This window comes from Esox lucius, chromosome 2, assembly GCF_011004845.1.
Source record: "Esox lucius isolate fEsoLuc1 chromosome 2, fEsoLuc1.pri, whole genome shotgun sequence".
NCBI classification, from domain to species: Eukaryota; Metazoa; Chordata; class Actinopteri; order Esociformes; family Esocidae; genus Esox; species Esox lucius.
The window spans coordinates 2,392,471-2,408,766 of record NC_047570.1 but is presented as its reverse complement, the minus strand read 5'-3'; the positions used below and the strand labels follow the sequence as shown (position 1 = coordinate 2,408,766).

The 16,296-nt window shown below is 38.8% G+C and overlaps 1 protein-coding gene across 6 annotated transcripts in view; it reads left to right on the top strand.

Moving 5' to 3' along the window:
* The window catches only part of large2 (LARGE xylosyl- and glucuronyltransferase 2), a 158,713-nt gene that overhangs the window by 102,788 nt on the left and 39,629 nt on the right, over nt 1-16,296 (top strand). For all 6 annotated transcript variants that reach the window (XM_013131118.4, XM_013131117.4, XM_013131119.4 and 3 more), the window contains 3 exons: nt 2,758-3,050; nt 6,329-6,411; nt 7,711-7,834. In XM_013131118.4, coding sequence (XP_012986572.2) covers nt 2,758-3,050; nt 6,329-6,411; nt 7,711-7,834 — 500 coding nt within the window. The remainder of the gene's footprint in view (nt 1-2,757; nt 3,051-6,328; nt 6,412-7,710; nt 7,835-16,296) is intronic.

Sequence of the window (16,296 nt, the reverse complement as noted above, 5' to 3'; positions counted from 1 at the left end):
AGTTGGCCACCAGGTTTGCACACATCTCAGGAGGGATTTTGTCCCATTAAGGTCATTAAGGTTTCGAGGCTGGCGTTTGGCAACTCGAACCTTCAGCTCCCTCTACAGATTTTCTATGGGATTAAGGTCTGTGCTTCTTCTCGAGCTACTCCTTTGTTTCCTTGGCCATGTGTTTTGGGTCATTGTCATGCTGGCATACCCATCCACGACCAATTTTCAATGCCTTGGCTGAGGGAAGATTTGACAGTACATAGCCCCGTCCATCGTCCCTTTGATGCAGTGAGGGTGTCGTGTCCCTGTAGCAGCAAAACACCCCCAAAGCATAATGTTTTCCCATCCATGTTTGACGGTGGGTGGTGTTCTTGGGGTCATAGGCAGCATTCCTCCTCCTCCAAACACGGCGAGTTGAGTTGATGCCAAAGAGCTCGATTTTGGTCTCATCTGACCACAAAACTTTCACCCAGTTCTCCTCTGAAACATTCAGATGTTCATTGGCAAACTTCAATGGCCTGTACATGTGCTTTCTTGAGCAGGGGGACCTTGCAGGCGCTGCAGGATTTCAGTCCTTCTCGGCGTAGTGTGTTACCAATTGTTTTTCTTGATGTCTATGGTCCCAGCTGCCTTGAGATCATTGACAAGATCGTCCCGTGTAGTTCTGGGCTGATTCCTATCTTTTTCTCATGATCATTGCAACTCCACAAGGTGAGATCTTGTTTGGAGCCCCAGACCGAGGGAGATTGACAATTCTTTTGTGTTCCTTCCATTTGCAAATAATCGCACCAACTGTTGTCGCCTTCTCACCTAGCTGGAAAGAAACTTCCTGAGCCTGCTGGTTCAGGAACGAAGAGACCTGTACCACCTGCCTGATTGTGGGAGGGCAAACAGTTAGTGGCATGGATGTGAAGGGTCCCTGATGATGCTGTGTGCCCTATGCAGATGCCGCTTGCACTGGAGGTCTATGATGGTAGGGAATCTGGGCACCAGTGATGTGCTGGGCGGTTTTCACCATAAATTGCCAGGCCTGCATCAAGACATGAAGTCATTCAGGCTTGACGCATTGGACTGCTTTGGCAATCACAATGGTTGTGGACTTGATGCACTTGGGGGCAACCGCATGGGCCAGTAACCTTAACCGAAACCCTAACCTTAACCCCAGTGCTATGATACCTAACCCTAACCAAACCTTAACCTAACCTTTTTCATTTTCTAACAGTGCTGTGATTTCTAACCTTAACCCAAGTGCGGTGATACCTAACAGTAATTGTAACGTTAAAATGCATTTATTATATATTGTAGCAACCTTGGTAAGGCCATTACTCGTCCCTCCAAATATGCTATCCCTGTATGGAGCCATGGGTAGGACGTTCATCTGCGGAGCTGAATGTCACCGGTTCGAAACACAGCTTGGAATTTATGTGCAAATTCGTAATGTATGATATGTTTTCGTAACATTTGTAACATATCATAAGTTTTTGTACCATTTGTAACATATCATAAGTTTTAATATCATTCGTGACATCTGATACGTTTTAATAGCGTTTGTAGTATATGTTACATTTTAGCCAATTCATAATGTATTAAACATTTTGGTAGCACATTGTAATGTTACCTTACATAACGTAACATATCATACAAAATTGGGTGCAATAAATGTACTTAAAATAGTCTACATATTCCAATGAGACCAGGTTGGAGAGCTGTAACATGGCGCTGCCTTCAAGATAAAACATATGTAATTCATCACAATATTTGAGGAGGAAAGGTGTGTGGGGAAGCACTCTGCCAAAGGATGATGATTTGCATTTGATGCAGCCACCTCAACTCCATACAAGTAGGCCTTGTGATTCTGCCTGCTCTGGATCTCAGAAATATGTGATCATTGGTTGTCATTGGCTGTGGCCAACATTTTCTTTAAGCTTAGAGTGCAAGCTTAAAGTAAAAAATATATTTTTCTTTCATTTACTTTTTGAAAGTCCATCGCTGGTGGTCCTAATAATCACAGGTTCTGTTTCTGCGCTGAAAAACATATATTGGAGTGTGGGTGTTAACGATAATGAATGTGCATTTGCTTACCTGGGGTTTCTGCATAGCTTTAACAATGTTAGTGGTTGTGGAGCAAAACATGAAACTACTGGTCGTATTTTTTGTTTCATAATGCACCAAATGTTTTCAAATGATGACAGGTCTGGTCTCACTATTCTCATTAAAATACACCAATATCGGAAGAGTAAAACACAAATAACAGTAGGATAACATATCCTTAGATTTTGGGTTATGTTCAGATAAAGTCAGATTCTGGAAGATCAAGGGTTATTGGATAAATTGGAATGACTGAATATCGGACCGACTTTAGTGTGATGTAGAGATGTAGCCTAATCATATTGAAGTAGAAAGCAATGATTTAGAAACCATTTCCAAAGTCACCGTACATAACCTGTAAGGTAAAATGCTAATTCTGTTTTTGGACAGCTTTTTATACAGTGACACTGATTGATCCCGCAAAAAGTATTCAATTGGTTATATTCCTATTTGTCTTCTAATGCCTCTTTATATGAAAGTAATCTAAATGTACTTGTAACAGATTACATTTAAAAAGTAATCTACCCAACCCTGGCCATCGCCCAAGTTTAGATAATATTATCACCAGTGATAAAATGTAATGTGTGGACTATGGACATACACCCTGAGCAAAATAAATAAATAAAATATGAATTCCATTCTCTACTCACCTTTTCTACCCCTACATCTCCTCTATAGATGGGCGGTCCCTCCTCCTGCCCCCCTGTCTGGTGGAAACCCCTGAAGCACATGTTTTAGAGCGGGCAGTTCTAGAGTCACGTGTGCGTGAGGTGGAGGAGGAGAACCGGCAGATCCGCCTGCAGCTCAGCCAAGCACAGGGCACAGCTGGCCAGGCGGCTGATGTTGGCAATTACGGCAATGCAGTGTGGGGGGCGTCAGCTGACACTGGCCCTGAAGATGTCGAGAACACTGCAGAAGAGAGAACCAATCACACAGAGTGTCCCCGTTCCCCCATGGTACAGAAGTGTGAGGTGAGCAAGGATGCAAACTTATTTCACTGAGATTTAGTTGAATTAGTTTTGTACATTGTCATATAATAACTGCCATCAAAGCGGCATCTTATTAGAAAGATGTGTTTGTTTACTACATTAGTGGATGTGAAAGATGTCAGTGTCAATGTCTAGTCTTGTTCTAGGCTTTGCATTTGATTTGGAGTCAGTTGCTGCTGTCTGACATGAGGACTAAAGAAGTGTCAGTGCAAGGGGATCGATAAATTAGAATAGATCAAATAGAGACAGCTAAAAAGGAGGGGAGAACAGTGGGGAGAACAAGTATTTGATACACTACCGATTTTGCAGGTTTTCCTACTTACAAAGCATGTAGAAGTCTTTATCATAGGTACTCTTCAAGTGTGAGTGACGGAATCTAAAACAGAAATCCAGAAAATCACATTGTAGGATTTTTAAGTAATTAAATAATTAATTAGCATTTTATACGTTGTAAGTAGGAAAACCTGAAAAATCGGCAGTGTATCAAATACTTGTTCTCCCCACTGTAGTTACCAAAATATTTTAATTCCAGCAAAAATTTGCCCTACAAATTGTATTATTATTTGGGGGTTGAATATTTATGCAAGCAACACATTTAGATTTTTCTTTAACACATTTAGATTTACAAATATTTTCTCATCAATGTCACCATACCATAGCTGATTTTGAGTGTCAGTGTTTTAAAATATCAAACAGATTGAAATTTCTATGTACATATACACCGATCAGTTATAACATTATGACCACTGACAGGCGAAGTGAATAACACTGATGATCTTGTTATCATGGCACCTGTCAGTGGGTGAGATATATTTGGCAGCAAGTGAACATTCGGTCCTCAAAATTGATGTGTTCGAAGCAGGAAAAATGGGCAAGCTTAAGGATCTGAGCAACTTGGACAAGTGCCAAATTATAGGTACACTTCCACTGTGAGAGATGGAATCTAAAACAAAAATCCAGAAAATCACATTGTATGATTTTTCAGTAATTAATTAGCATTTTATTGTATGACATAAGTATTTGATACATCAGAAATGCAGAACTTTTTTTTTGGTACAGAAACCTTTATTTGCAATTGCAGAGACCATACGTTTCCTGTAGTTCTTGACCAGGTTTGCGCACACTGCAGCAGGGATTTTGGCCCACTCCTCCATACAGACCTTCTCCAGATTCTTCAGGTTTCTGGGCTGTCGCTGGGCAATACAGACTTTCAGCAGAATCCAGAAAATCACATTTTATGATTTTAAAATAATTAATTTGCATTTTGTTGAATGACATATTTGATCACATACCAACCAGTAAGAATTCCAGCTCTCACAGACCTGTTCAAATTTTTTTTTAAGAAGCCCTCCTGTTCTCCACTCATTACCTGTTTTAACTGCACCTGTTTGAACTCGTTACCTGTATAAAAGACACCTCTCCACACACTCAATCAAACAGACTCCAACCTCTCCACAATGGCCAAGACCAAAGAGCTGTGTATGGACATCAGGGATAAAATTGTAGACCTGCACAAGGCTGAGATGGGCTACAGGACAATAGGCAAGCAGCTTGGTAAGAAGGCAACAACTGTTGGCACAATTTTTAGAAAATGAAAGAAGTTCAAGATGACGGTCAATCTCCCTCGGTCTGGGGGTCCATGCAAGATCTCATCTCGTGGGGCATCAATGATCATGAGGAAGATGAAGGATCAGCCCAGAACTACACGGCAGGACCTGGTCAATGACCTGAAGAGAGCTGGGACCACAGTCTCAAAGAAAACCATTAGTAACACACTACGCCGTCATGGATTAAAATCCTGCAGCGCACGCATGGTTTCCCTGCTCAAGCCAGCGCATGTCCAGGACTGTCTGAAGTCTGGATGATCCAGAGGAGGAATGGGAGAAGGTCATGTGGTCTGATGAGACAAAAATAGAAATAAGAAGGATGAGTACAACCCCAAGAACACCATCCCAACTGTGAAACATGGAGGTGGAAACATAATTCTTTGGGGATGCTTTTCTGCAAAGGGGACAGGACGACTGCACCGTATTGAGGGGAGGATGGATGGGGCCATGTATCTCGAGATCTTGGCCAACAACCTCCTTCCCTCAGTAAGAGCATTGAAGGGTCTTCAGGCTGGGTCTTCCTGCATGACAACGACCCGAAACACACAACCAGGGCAACAAAGGAGTGACTCCGTAAGAAGCATCTCAAGGTCCTGGAGTGGCCTAGCCAGTCTCCAGACCTGAACCCAATAGAAAATCTTTGGAGGGAGCTGAAAGTCTGTATTGCCCAACGACAGCCCCGAAACCTGAAGAATCTGGAGAAGGTCTGTATGGAGGAGTGGGCCATAATCCTTGCTGCAGTGTGTGCAAACCTGGTCAAGAACTACAGAAAACGTATGGCCTCTGTAATTGCAAACAAAGGTTTCTGTACCAAAAATTAAGTTCTGCTTTTCTGATGGACTGCAAAAACAGGAAGTGAAGATTGCTGCAGAACACACCTGGCAGAGCATCACCAAGATACCAATCATCTGGTGATGTCTATGTTTTACAGGCTTAAGGCAGTCGTAAAACATAGACATCACCACTAACTACTAAATATGACAGCTTTGTTTGAGATTATGTGAATTTGTCCAATTTCTTTTGGTCCCCGAACATGGAAGGGAATGTGTGTATAAGGGGTTGTAATTCAGTGTTTAGATGTTAATTCCTTCGGTCTAACCTCTTAGTTATTGTTTCATTTCAAATCCAATGTTCTTGTATAAAGAGCCAAAAAAAATAAAAAATTCTGTCACTACTACTACAATTTACTACTGCACAGTAGATTATTTTGTGTTATGGTGTTATGTCATTGGTTTTAACTGATATGCTATTAGGGTTTTAGCAGCACGTCATTTGTATGATGGTTGCATGTCATTGGTGTTATAGTGATATGTAATTGGCGTTACAGTGATATGTCATTGTTATGGTGATGTGTTATTGTAATGTTAGTATATCAAATCTACGGTCTATAGTGTTTGGATTAGATAACATTGTAGTTACACTATGGGGTCACATATAAATGTCCCTGTTTTTGAAAGAAAAGCAAATTATGGGCCATTAAAATAACATAATATTGATCGGAAATTCAATGTAGACATTGTTAATGTTGTAAATGACAATTGTAGAATGGTAGTGTATGTTTAAATAATACGTGTGTACGTTGTAATGCTGAAATGTAGGCATAGGTTGTTGAAATTCCCAATAGCTTCTACTTTCCCTCTCTTTTCTGTGCAGCTGATCCATGTAGCTTGTGTGTGTGCTGGTCACAATGCCAGCAGAGATGTCGTCACCTTGGTCAAGTCCATCCTATTCCACAGGTAACAAATAAGATCTAAAGAAACCGTACAACCAGTCATTTGATGAAGTAAGCGCACTCCCTGGAAAGCTGTATGTTTTACATATTTGGGCACATAGATATTTCAGCTAGATTCCAACCACATTCATTGATAAAGTAACCCAATTTGACAGATCACACATTTTTAAACAATTAAAATAAACAGAAAAGCAATTTCAGTATGCAAAAATGTAGTTCACCATTACCTTTACCATACCATAAAGTGGCTAATATTACTGATTTGCAACTGATTTTAAAATCATTAGAATGTAAATTAAGGGGGTCCAGCCTTCCATAATTATTAGATACTTGGTCTGTTTTGGTTTTAACCATATGGGTGTGGGGTAATACATTGTGCAAAGATTCTTGGCCCCATGACACCAGAGGGCATACAGAGCCATTTCCAAGCAATTAGAAGGACATCATTTCATAATGTCACTGTCTGAAGTATCAATGTAACTGCTGGAACAATGTGGTCTGAACAAATGAGTCAAAGGTGGTGTTGTTTGGCTGCAATGCCAAGGGCCATGTTTGACATAAAACAAAATACTGTCTTTTATTAGAAGAACCTTATACCAACCGTAAAGCATGAAGGTGGTGGCATTATGGTTGGGACCTCTTTGCTGCCATAGGGCTTGATCAATTTGCCATCACGGAGTCAACCATGAATTCTAAATTGTACCAGAGTTCTTAAAAAATATAGGAGGTCTGCCAGCTGAAGCTGAACCAAACATGGACCTTGCAACAAGACAGGGATACCAAACACATAAGCAAAGCAACAACAGAATGGGTCAAAATAAAGAAATGGTGTGTTATGGAATGGGCCAAAGCCCAAATCGTAATCCTCTTGAAATGCTGTAGGATGACTTGAAGCGTACATGCATTAAAAAACTTGATAATGACACAGTTGAAGTAGTTTTGTAAAGAAGAGTGGGCAAAAAAATATTCCAGCTGATGTAAGAGACTGATAGCCAGTTACATGAAACAAATACAACTGCTTTCAGCCAAAAAGGGTAACACTAGCTTTTGAAGCCAGATTAGTTTAGATTTTTCAACATTATTAAATTTCATTTCTTTTGATTTTAATTGCATAGGTTTATAATGTAGTAACAGTAGCTGTTTGCTCTGCTTCATGAATCCTAAGATAATTAGGCTTAAGTAATTCAATGGCCATTTTTAAATAAATATTTATGCATTTCTGAAAGGAGTGATATAGTAGATGTCAGAATCTTACATAATTACAGAGAATGAGCAATTATGTTTCTCTCTTCCTGTCTTTTAGGAGAAACCCTCTACATTTTCACTTCATCACGGATGCTGTAGCCAATCAGATCCTGAGTTTACTGTTCCAGTCCTGGATGGTTCCGTCTGTACAAGTCAGTTTCTACGATGCAGATGAACTCAAGGTAAAACAGTAATTCTCTGTGGTGTGTGGTGCAGATGTACCATCCCTAGCTTTCTTCTCTCTATATATCTCTATCACTCAGCCTAACATGTTCCTACTCTTCTTCCATCAAACTGCAAACATCCAAAAGCTAATTCATTCATTTTGAGAGCTACTCTGCGGGAAAGAGGGGAATTACCCTTTTTCTGTGTTGGATGGTGTGTGTATGTGTGTGTATGTTCAAGAGGAATGTGTATTTTTGCATGCATGTTATGTGTGACTGTATGAGTTTGTGGGCAGTGTTTTTACCTGCATGTATAATGTCTGTGTGTATCTGAAACCACACAGAACTGAGGCTGCAGGGAAGCCTTAATGATTAGTTTGAGTCCCTGAGCCTGCAATGTGAATAATCTGCTCTGATTTCTCTGAGCAAAGCAGTTATCATCCAGGTTGTAGTTTCATAAAAAGTCTAAGTCCACTTACTTGGTAAATTAGCAGTAAAAAAATATTTCCCTTGATCTTTCTGTGCATTTGTGCATTTTGCATTTAGCATTGGAGATTGTAGGGCGAACATTTGCACAAAATATCATTAGGTAATTTGTGGAGAACTCCGTCTTCTGTGAACATTTTCAGTACCTGTCTTTGTTGCATTCCTAAGCTTCAAATTTAGAGAGAATGTTTCCCAAGTTTCACTTTATTGTATAAGTACCTCTATTTCTTTTGCTTCTTTCATTCTGAACCTCTGTCTTCATTTGTTTTGTTGCTCTCTATCTCTACTATTAATTCCTATATCTCATTTAAGTCTCCTTTATCTGGTATTCTATTTTCTTTATAGCTGGATATTGTAATGTGTAGCCTATAAAAATAAGATTGAAAGCATCACATACTATATGATGATTGGGCATACCCATGTTATCTAGAAAGAAGTTGATTATGATATCCCATGTCCCATATCTTAGTTATAAACCTGTTGTCATGTAGCAGGCTTTGATGACATTTGCAGTAGTCCTGTCCCCTTGGATATTCAGTGTGATTAATGTGGATGCTAATTAAATGATAGTCAGAGCACATTCTTTCTTTTATCAATACTTTTCTTATTATGTTTATCAGACAGTTTCATATTAACAAGAAACCTGGCAAGCCTAGTTCAGCCGGCCCGCAATAGAAAGTGTTGCCATTTCGAGATTCAAACCCGCGTCTCCCTCATGAAAGGCTGTGTCGTTAACCACTACACCACAGAGCTGTACATTTACCCAGGTGTCGGTATAGCCTCTTGTCTCTATCCTGACACTGGCCGTTTTAATAGTTAATTGACCATTTGTGAATGATATTGATACAGTTAAACTGACTAACGTTTCTTACTAAATTTACCTCCACCACAAATAGCGTCTACGTATGGCATTTGCCACTGGCTGTTTGAACAGCATATTAGCCAGTAATAAGCTTTACTGGTATCTACTAACTTAATGGAATAGTCATAAGAATTACTAGCGAGTCTGCCAAAGCTATTTCATTTCATGGCATACATTTATTTTTTCTTTCATAGCAAAACAACATACTTTTTTCTTTCATTCATGAATTACATTTATACATAACTATCAATAAAGGCGACGATAACTAACTTTTTAATCAAGTGAAAAGACTAGAGAATCGTGGAATCTACAAGAAATAATTAATGAATGCTCTCAATAGATTCGAACTTTGGTTTCCACATGAGGCACTGTCTTTAACCACTATGCCAAGGCGCTAGACTCCATTGAGGATTATGTTTAACTGACTAACATGTCTTATTAAGTTTACCTCCACAATAGCATCTATGAACTGCATTACTTTTGCCACTGGCCGTTTTAACAGCTTATTGGCCAGTAATAGGCTTACTAGTATCTACTAACTTCCTAGGAATATTATATTAAATTATTAATAATAATAATTTTGCAATTGCTAGCGAGACTGAAGATGAACTTTTCCATGCCAGAAACAGTCGCAGTATAACCGTGTACAGTTTCAATTAAGGCTTACTATAATGTAACTACTGTATGTTAAGGCAGCAAATGTGTTTGTCTATCCTGACCCAAAACGCATGCACAAATGCGTACTTCGAAAGTCCACCAGAATCAGTCGCAATATAACCATAAACTGTTTTATTTCAGGCTTACTATTATGTAGATACGGTTTTAGCCAAAGTTTTCGTCTATACGGAGTAATTCATGTGTACTTCGCTTCACCTGCGAGGAAATACGAACTTGGGAACTATATTTCTCAAGTCCGCTTCTCTAACCACTACGCTATAGGGTCAGTCAGTCACTCACTCACTCTCTAAGAGACATTCGCTCTTCTTGGCCGGCTCCGCTTACGCAGTCCGGCAATTTGTTTTCCACCAATACCTTTTGAGTTGATTTGTGGATTCTGACCAGTGCACTAACATCTACTTCAAGAAAAAGTAGATCTTCCGTATTAGTAGATGAGTCTTTCTTACTTTTTTTGAGCAGGTGTGTCTTTGTGTTTATTTTTGGCTTCAATTGTAATAGAGAGTTGTTGATCCATTGCATATCAGTGGTGGAATCATGTAATAAAGTCATCTCTTTGGTTTCCAGCTCAGATTTTTTCAAACTGTGAACGCAGTTTGTGTGTGTGCTATGTCTTTTTTTCTTCTTTTTTTTTTATATTATACGTTCTTACCTGTGAGTTTTCTCCTCACACTACTTACATGACTTCCTGGTTATGTCCCCAGGAAGTCACGTAAGTAAAACTGAAGTGTGTGTGTGTGTGTCTTTGTGTGTGTTTTAGGGGTAGAGGGTATTTGGTGTTCCTCCATGGCTGTACATTAAAGCATTAGTCCATTAATCGCAATGTTGCTAGTTCGAATCCTGAGGCAACAAATTGAAAATAGGAAATAAGTTTAACCCTAACTGTACGATAAGAGCATCTGCCAACTAACTAATGTTTGGGTGGTTTATGTGCTTATGTCCTATTGATAAATGGTTAAAACTGTAAAACAATGATGCTCATCTGACATAGCAACCTGCGTCTGCCTGTTGTGTAACTTTGCACCATTTCTGTCTCGATCATAATATTCAATATTCCCTGTGCCAGCTTCAGAGGAACACAAGCTCTTTGTGCTCTCTAATGTCTTGTCCTACCCAGACAGGTTTTTTTTTTCTCCTGGTTCAAAAAGAGTTAAGAATGCAATGCTACTGCAATGTTACCTAAAGTACACCTTTTGATTCAGAGGATTTTTACAAAGCAGCAGACTTCAAAGTTTGTGCCACATCAACACTGTTCAGAGGTGGAAGGTCTCTCAGCAAGCTAATATTTGACAATACTACCTGTGTTTATAAGGCTTCAGGAAACAGAAGAGTGTCTAAGCAAATTAGCTCTTTAAAGAAAATAACATTACCTCACATGCCAGACAAAGACCCTTACAAAATGTAATGTGGTCGTTATAAGAAAAAAACATGATTTAATCGATTGGCAATCCAATCTGTTTGAACAAGTGCAAATTGATCAAACAACTAGGTGGCTTGGATGCCAAAGCTAGATTGTGTTGCATAATAGTATGAATAAAATTATCAAACAAATGTGTTTAATGAAAAGGTGTCACAATCAATAAAATGTTGTTAACCCTTTTGGAAATTGTGGTAAAGTGTTTTGTGAGCAAGTATATTACCATGCATGCTCGTGTACAATAGTTTAAATAGTTGCAGTACAAGAAAAAGGCTAACAATTTCCACCAATCACCACACATTTATAGCACACGTCTATTCCTATATAATATAATGTTGCCATGCAAAATGTCATAATTGCTGCAATGAAATCAATAATCCTGTAGAAACTGATTAGGGAAATTAATCATAAGGTCATTTTATCAATAAACTCAAAGCTTTACAATGCAAATAATCAAACGTGATGCTAGCACTAAACACACACAAAACATACTCTATCCACTTCATTCATTAATCTATGACATAGCAACTGGAGACTAGGTAATTAAGCTGGTTTTCCAAAAATAAAATCAATAAGAAATCAAAAGTTTTGTTAAACCAAAAACATTGAGGACAAAACACATAAGAAATGAGAAGGGAAACAGTTGAATGAGAAAAAATAATAAGACAGAGAATGAGAATTTAAGAGTGATTAAAGTTTGTTGTTTTCTCTGTACTCCAGCACTTTGTTTGACATGAAACAATGACTAAAAGGTGCAGACTGTTGGCTTTAATTTGAGAGTATTTACATCCAAAAACCATGATCCAAGACCCACCCCCATTGTAACCAAATGTAATTGGAAAACTAATAATCTGAAATAAGCCTGAAATCTATTAGCCAAAGACATCACCAGACGCTGTGTATCTTCCCTGTTGATGCTCTACCGGGCCTGTACTGTAGCATTCTTTTTTTCCTTTTTCTTTTGGGTCTTTGCCTTCTGCCTTATTGCCGGACCGCGGAACCCGGCCTAAAAGAGTAAATGTCTCTTACTGACTGAGTGACTGAGTGACTGACTGACTTACTGACTTCACTTGACAAAAAAGTCAGTTATCGTCACATATGTTGATAGATACTGTATCAATATCATTTACAAATTGCTAATAAGCTGTTAAAATGGCCATTGGCAAAAGCCATACAGTTCATAGATGCTATTTGTGGAGGAGGTAAACTTAATAAGAAACGTTACTCAGTTTAACACAATGCTTAATGGCGTCTAGTGACATATTACTTTCTAATAAGCTTTTAAAACGGCCAGTGGTAAAAGTCATACAGTTCATAGATACTATTTGTGGTGGAGGTAAACTTAATAAGTGTTACTCAGTTTAACACAATGGTTAATGGTGTCTAAAGAAATATTCGGTGTGATGTAGTCGTGTAGTGGTTAACGACATTGCCTTTCACGTGGGGGCGACCCGGGTTTGATTCTCAAGAGGGTAGCCACGGTTTACACATTTTATTGTGGGCCAGCTGAACGGTGCTTGCCTGAAGATTCAGTTGGGTTCAAGTCTGGTAATTGACGTGGCCTGTCAAGAATATTCCACTTTCTTCCCCTGAAAAAGTGCTTGGTTCTTTAGTAGTATGTTTGGGGTCATTGACATGTTGCAAGGTGAACTGTCTTCCAATGAGTTGTGAGGTATATCATTGTATCTGAGTAGACAAGCTGTTTCTGTACACTACAGAATTCACCGTACTGCTTCGGTCAGCAGTTACAACATCAATAAATGCAAGTGAGACAGTTCCATTTGGTGCCAAATATCCCTTTCACCATATTTCACAATAAATACATTTTTCCTTTTTTTCATTTTAGTATTTGTCTCATCTGTCCACAATCCTGTTTTTGAGGCTACCTATTGTTTGTACATTGCAGTCTCTGTGGTTTGACTGGTAAAGTATTCTGCAGATGGTAGTGGCTGGCATCTATGACCTGGTGAGGGTTCCTGATCTGTTGGGAAGTTCCTTTTTTTCTTTATTATGGTGAGCATTATTTGGTCAGTCTCTGTAGATGTCTCCTTTGGTCTCAATATCAAACAGATTGAAATTTCTATGTACATATACACCGATCAGCTATAACATTATGACCACTGACAGGTGAAGTGAATAACACTGCTAATCTCTTTATCTTTTAGGCTTGGTGGGCCAAAACATCTTCTGTCTGTCAGGCCACGGGCCAAACATACACATGGTCTACTGTGTATTGAAATGGAAAAGTTTTTAGGGTCTTTAAAAAATATCTTGTTAGAACACATTCATGAAATCAATCTTTAAACAATAATCAAATTGTATCCACATAACATGATACCTAATAACACATTTAGCTTATTATATCAACATTTGTATCACCTTTGTAGTTCAGAAACTTTTTACAGGTTTATATACTCACTAGGCTAATAATAAATTAAAATATTTTAAATAATTTGAATATGTTAAATGTGTACAAATATGTATGCAGGAAAAATATATCTGGGAAGCTGATCATGCAGAAACACCTCAAGCCTTTGAGGGTCTTTTGGTAGGTCTCTGTGGAGAAATAATTGGAGGAATTACATAAGAAATATTTCCACTATGCCAAGGAAACATTATTTAAAATATAGGCCTTTGTTTTGGGCTGCATATTGAAATAAATGTCTGCCTTACCTGTTTTGATTATGAGTCTAGCAGGCTGGAAAAACTTTTGGCTAGGTTTTAACAAAAAAATAATTAGTATTGGTCGTTATAAATGGCTGGAATTTTAAATGTAATATTCAACTAATTATTTTTTATTATTTTCTGAATAAAGCCAGACAGCTGGCTGACTAACAAATAAATGTTATTTTTTCAACGATAGTAGGTAAACTGATGGTAGCTTAACAAAAACCAAGCTGATAATTACTTGTAATAAAAGCGCATGAAAAGTCTGTAATAAAAGCGCATGTAACTTAAGTAAATGCCGAACTACGAAACCCACAGAGATCATAGTGAATTAATAGAGATTAGGTAGTCTACTCAAATAAGAACAATAGAAATATTTGGACACTTGCCAACCTAATCAAAAATTCAGATAAGAAAATGTATCTAAGTACCTAATTTGTTTATCGTCACCTATACTGATAGGTATTTTTGCATCAATGTCATTCACATATGAAAGAAAAATGAGCGTTGTTGTGACATAGTTATAGCAGTGTAAAGTTCATTTTCAGTCTCGCTAGAAATTGCTAAATTCTTATGACTATCACAAGTAGTAAGACAGTAGTATGACTGTTACAGGCTTATTAGCTATTTAAACGGCCAGTGGCAAAAGCCGTACAGTTCATAGATGCTATTTGTGGAGGAATTACATTTCAAATGAAACCTTATTCAGTTTAACACAATGATTAATGGTGTCCAACTAAATATTAAAACTTGAAGGGATGTTAATGCACGACAGAATGATCTAATTTTGAGAGGAGTATGTCCCCATTGGTCCCAATACTGGCATTCTAGTTTAATATATACTAAACTGTATGTACTACAATGTTTTAAATGTGGTCACCTGTTTGCGGTAGCCTCACACAGCTGCATGATCACAGAAGCTTACATTTAAAGGCCCCACGGATATACTGTAGTCTTGTCATGATGAATAGGAGTGTATTTGAACCCGGCTGCCGTTTAACTAAACCAACATCACACTTTCTTCAATTATGATTGATTGATGTGATTAGTTGAAGGTCGATCCGTTCGCATTCAAATTAACTTTTCTCAACGCCAGTTGGAAATAACCCATTACACTTTACAGAATAGAACATGTAAGAGAAACAAACAAAAATACAGTGGGAAAACAGAGAGAGTGGGACTGGGCATGGCCATGGGTAGGTCATTTTGAACTGATGCGACTTGAGGCATTGCTGGAAGATGGGGATTGTCTCAGAGTCATGGATGGTTTGGGGGAGAGAGTTCCAGAGCCTTCGAGCAGCCTTCGAGAATGCCCTGTCACCAAAGCCTTTTTGCTTAGACCTGGGGATTATGGGGTGGCCTGCAGTACTGGAATGGTGTGAGCATGTAGGTTGATATAGAAGAAGAAGGTCGAAGTGGAAAATGTCAGCAAGTGGAAATTGTAATTGATACGTTGGGAGATAGGAAGCCAATGTAACTCACAGAGGATAGGGCTGATATGCTGCCAGGTCTTGGTGTGAGTGAGTAGTCTGGCTGCAGAATTAGGATGAAATAGGCGCTAGAGGTGTCTTTTTCCAAGTTAGTCCATTAGACTAGGTGTCATAGCCCTCTGCTCATATCCAACCTAGTAAAATAACTGTAGTGTTAGGCTACAGTATGAAACACATCAGTCCTTTAATCTGGAGAGCTGCTGCATGTGCTGGTACTTGATATAGCCCTGAATTACATGCAACCGTTTTAAGATCTTGTCCTATGAGGCTCGAACAGGGATCTGAACATAGTAGCTTTTGTGGTAAATGGTTGGACACACTTCATAGAAAATTTTAGAACATTACAACAAAATACTTAACTAAACAACTTCTACTTCAACTAAACAATTCCCTAATTTATTGAACGAGGAATTAAATGAATAACTTCAATTCAATGTGGTGTCTTGCAAATGTACACCGATCAGCCAAAACATTGACCACCTGCCTGATATTGTGTAGGTCTCCCTTTTGCTGCAAAAACAGCCCTGTCCCTGGCGAGGTATTGACTCCACTAGACCTCTGAAGGTGGACTGTAGTATCCTTTTTTATGAACTGATGAGACTTGAGGCATTGCTTGAAGATGGGGATTGTCTCAGAGTCCCAAGATGTTAGCATGAGTTCCTTTAAGTAAGTTGCGAGGTGGGGCCTCCATGGATCAGATCTGTTTGTCCAGCACATCCCACAGATCCTGGATTGAATTGAGATCTGAGGAATTTGGAGGCCAAGTCAACACCTTGAACTTGTTGTTTTGTTCCTCATACCATTCCTGAACCATTTTTGCTTTTTGGCAGGGCACATTTTCCTGCTGAAAGAGGCCAATGCCATCAGGGAATGCCGTTGCCAT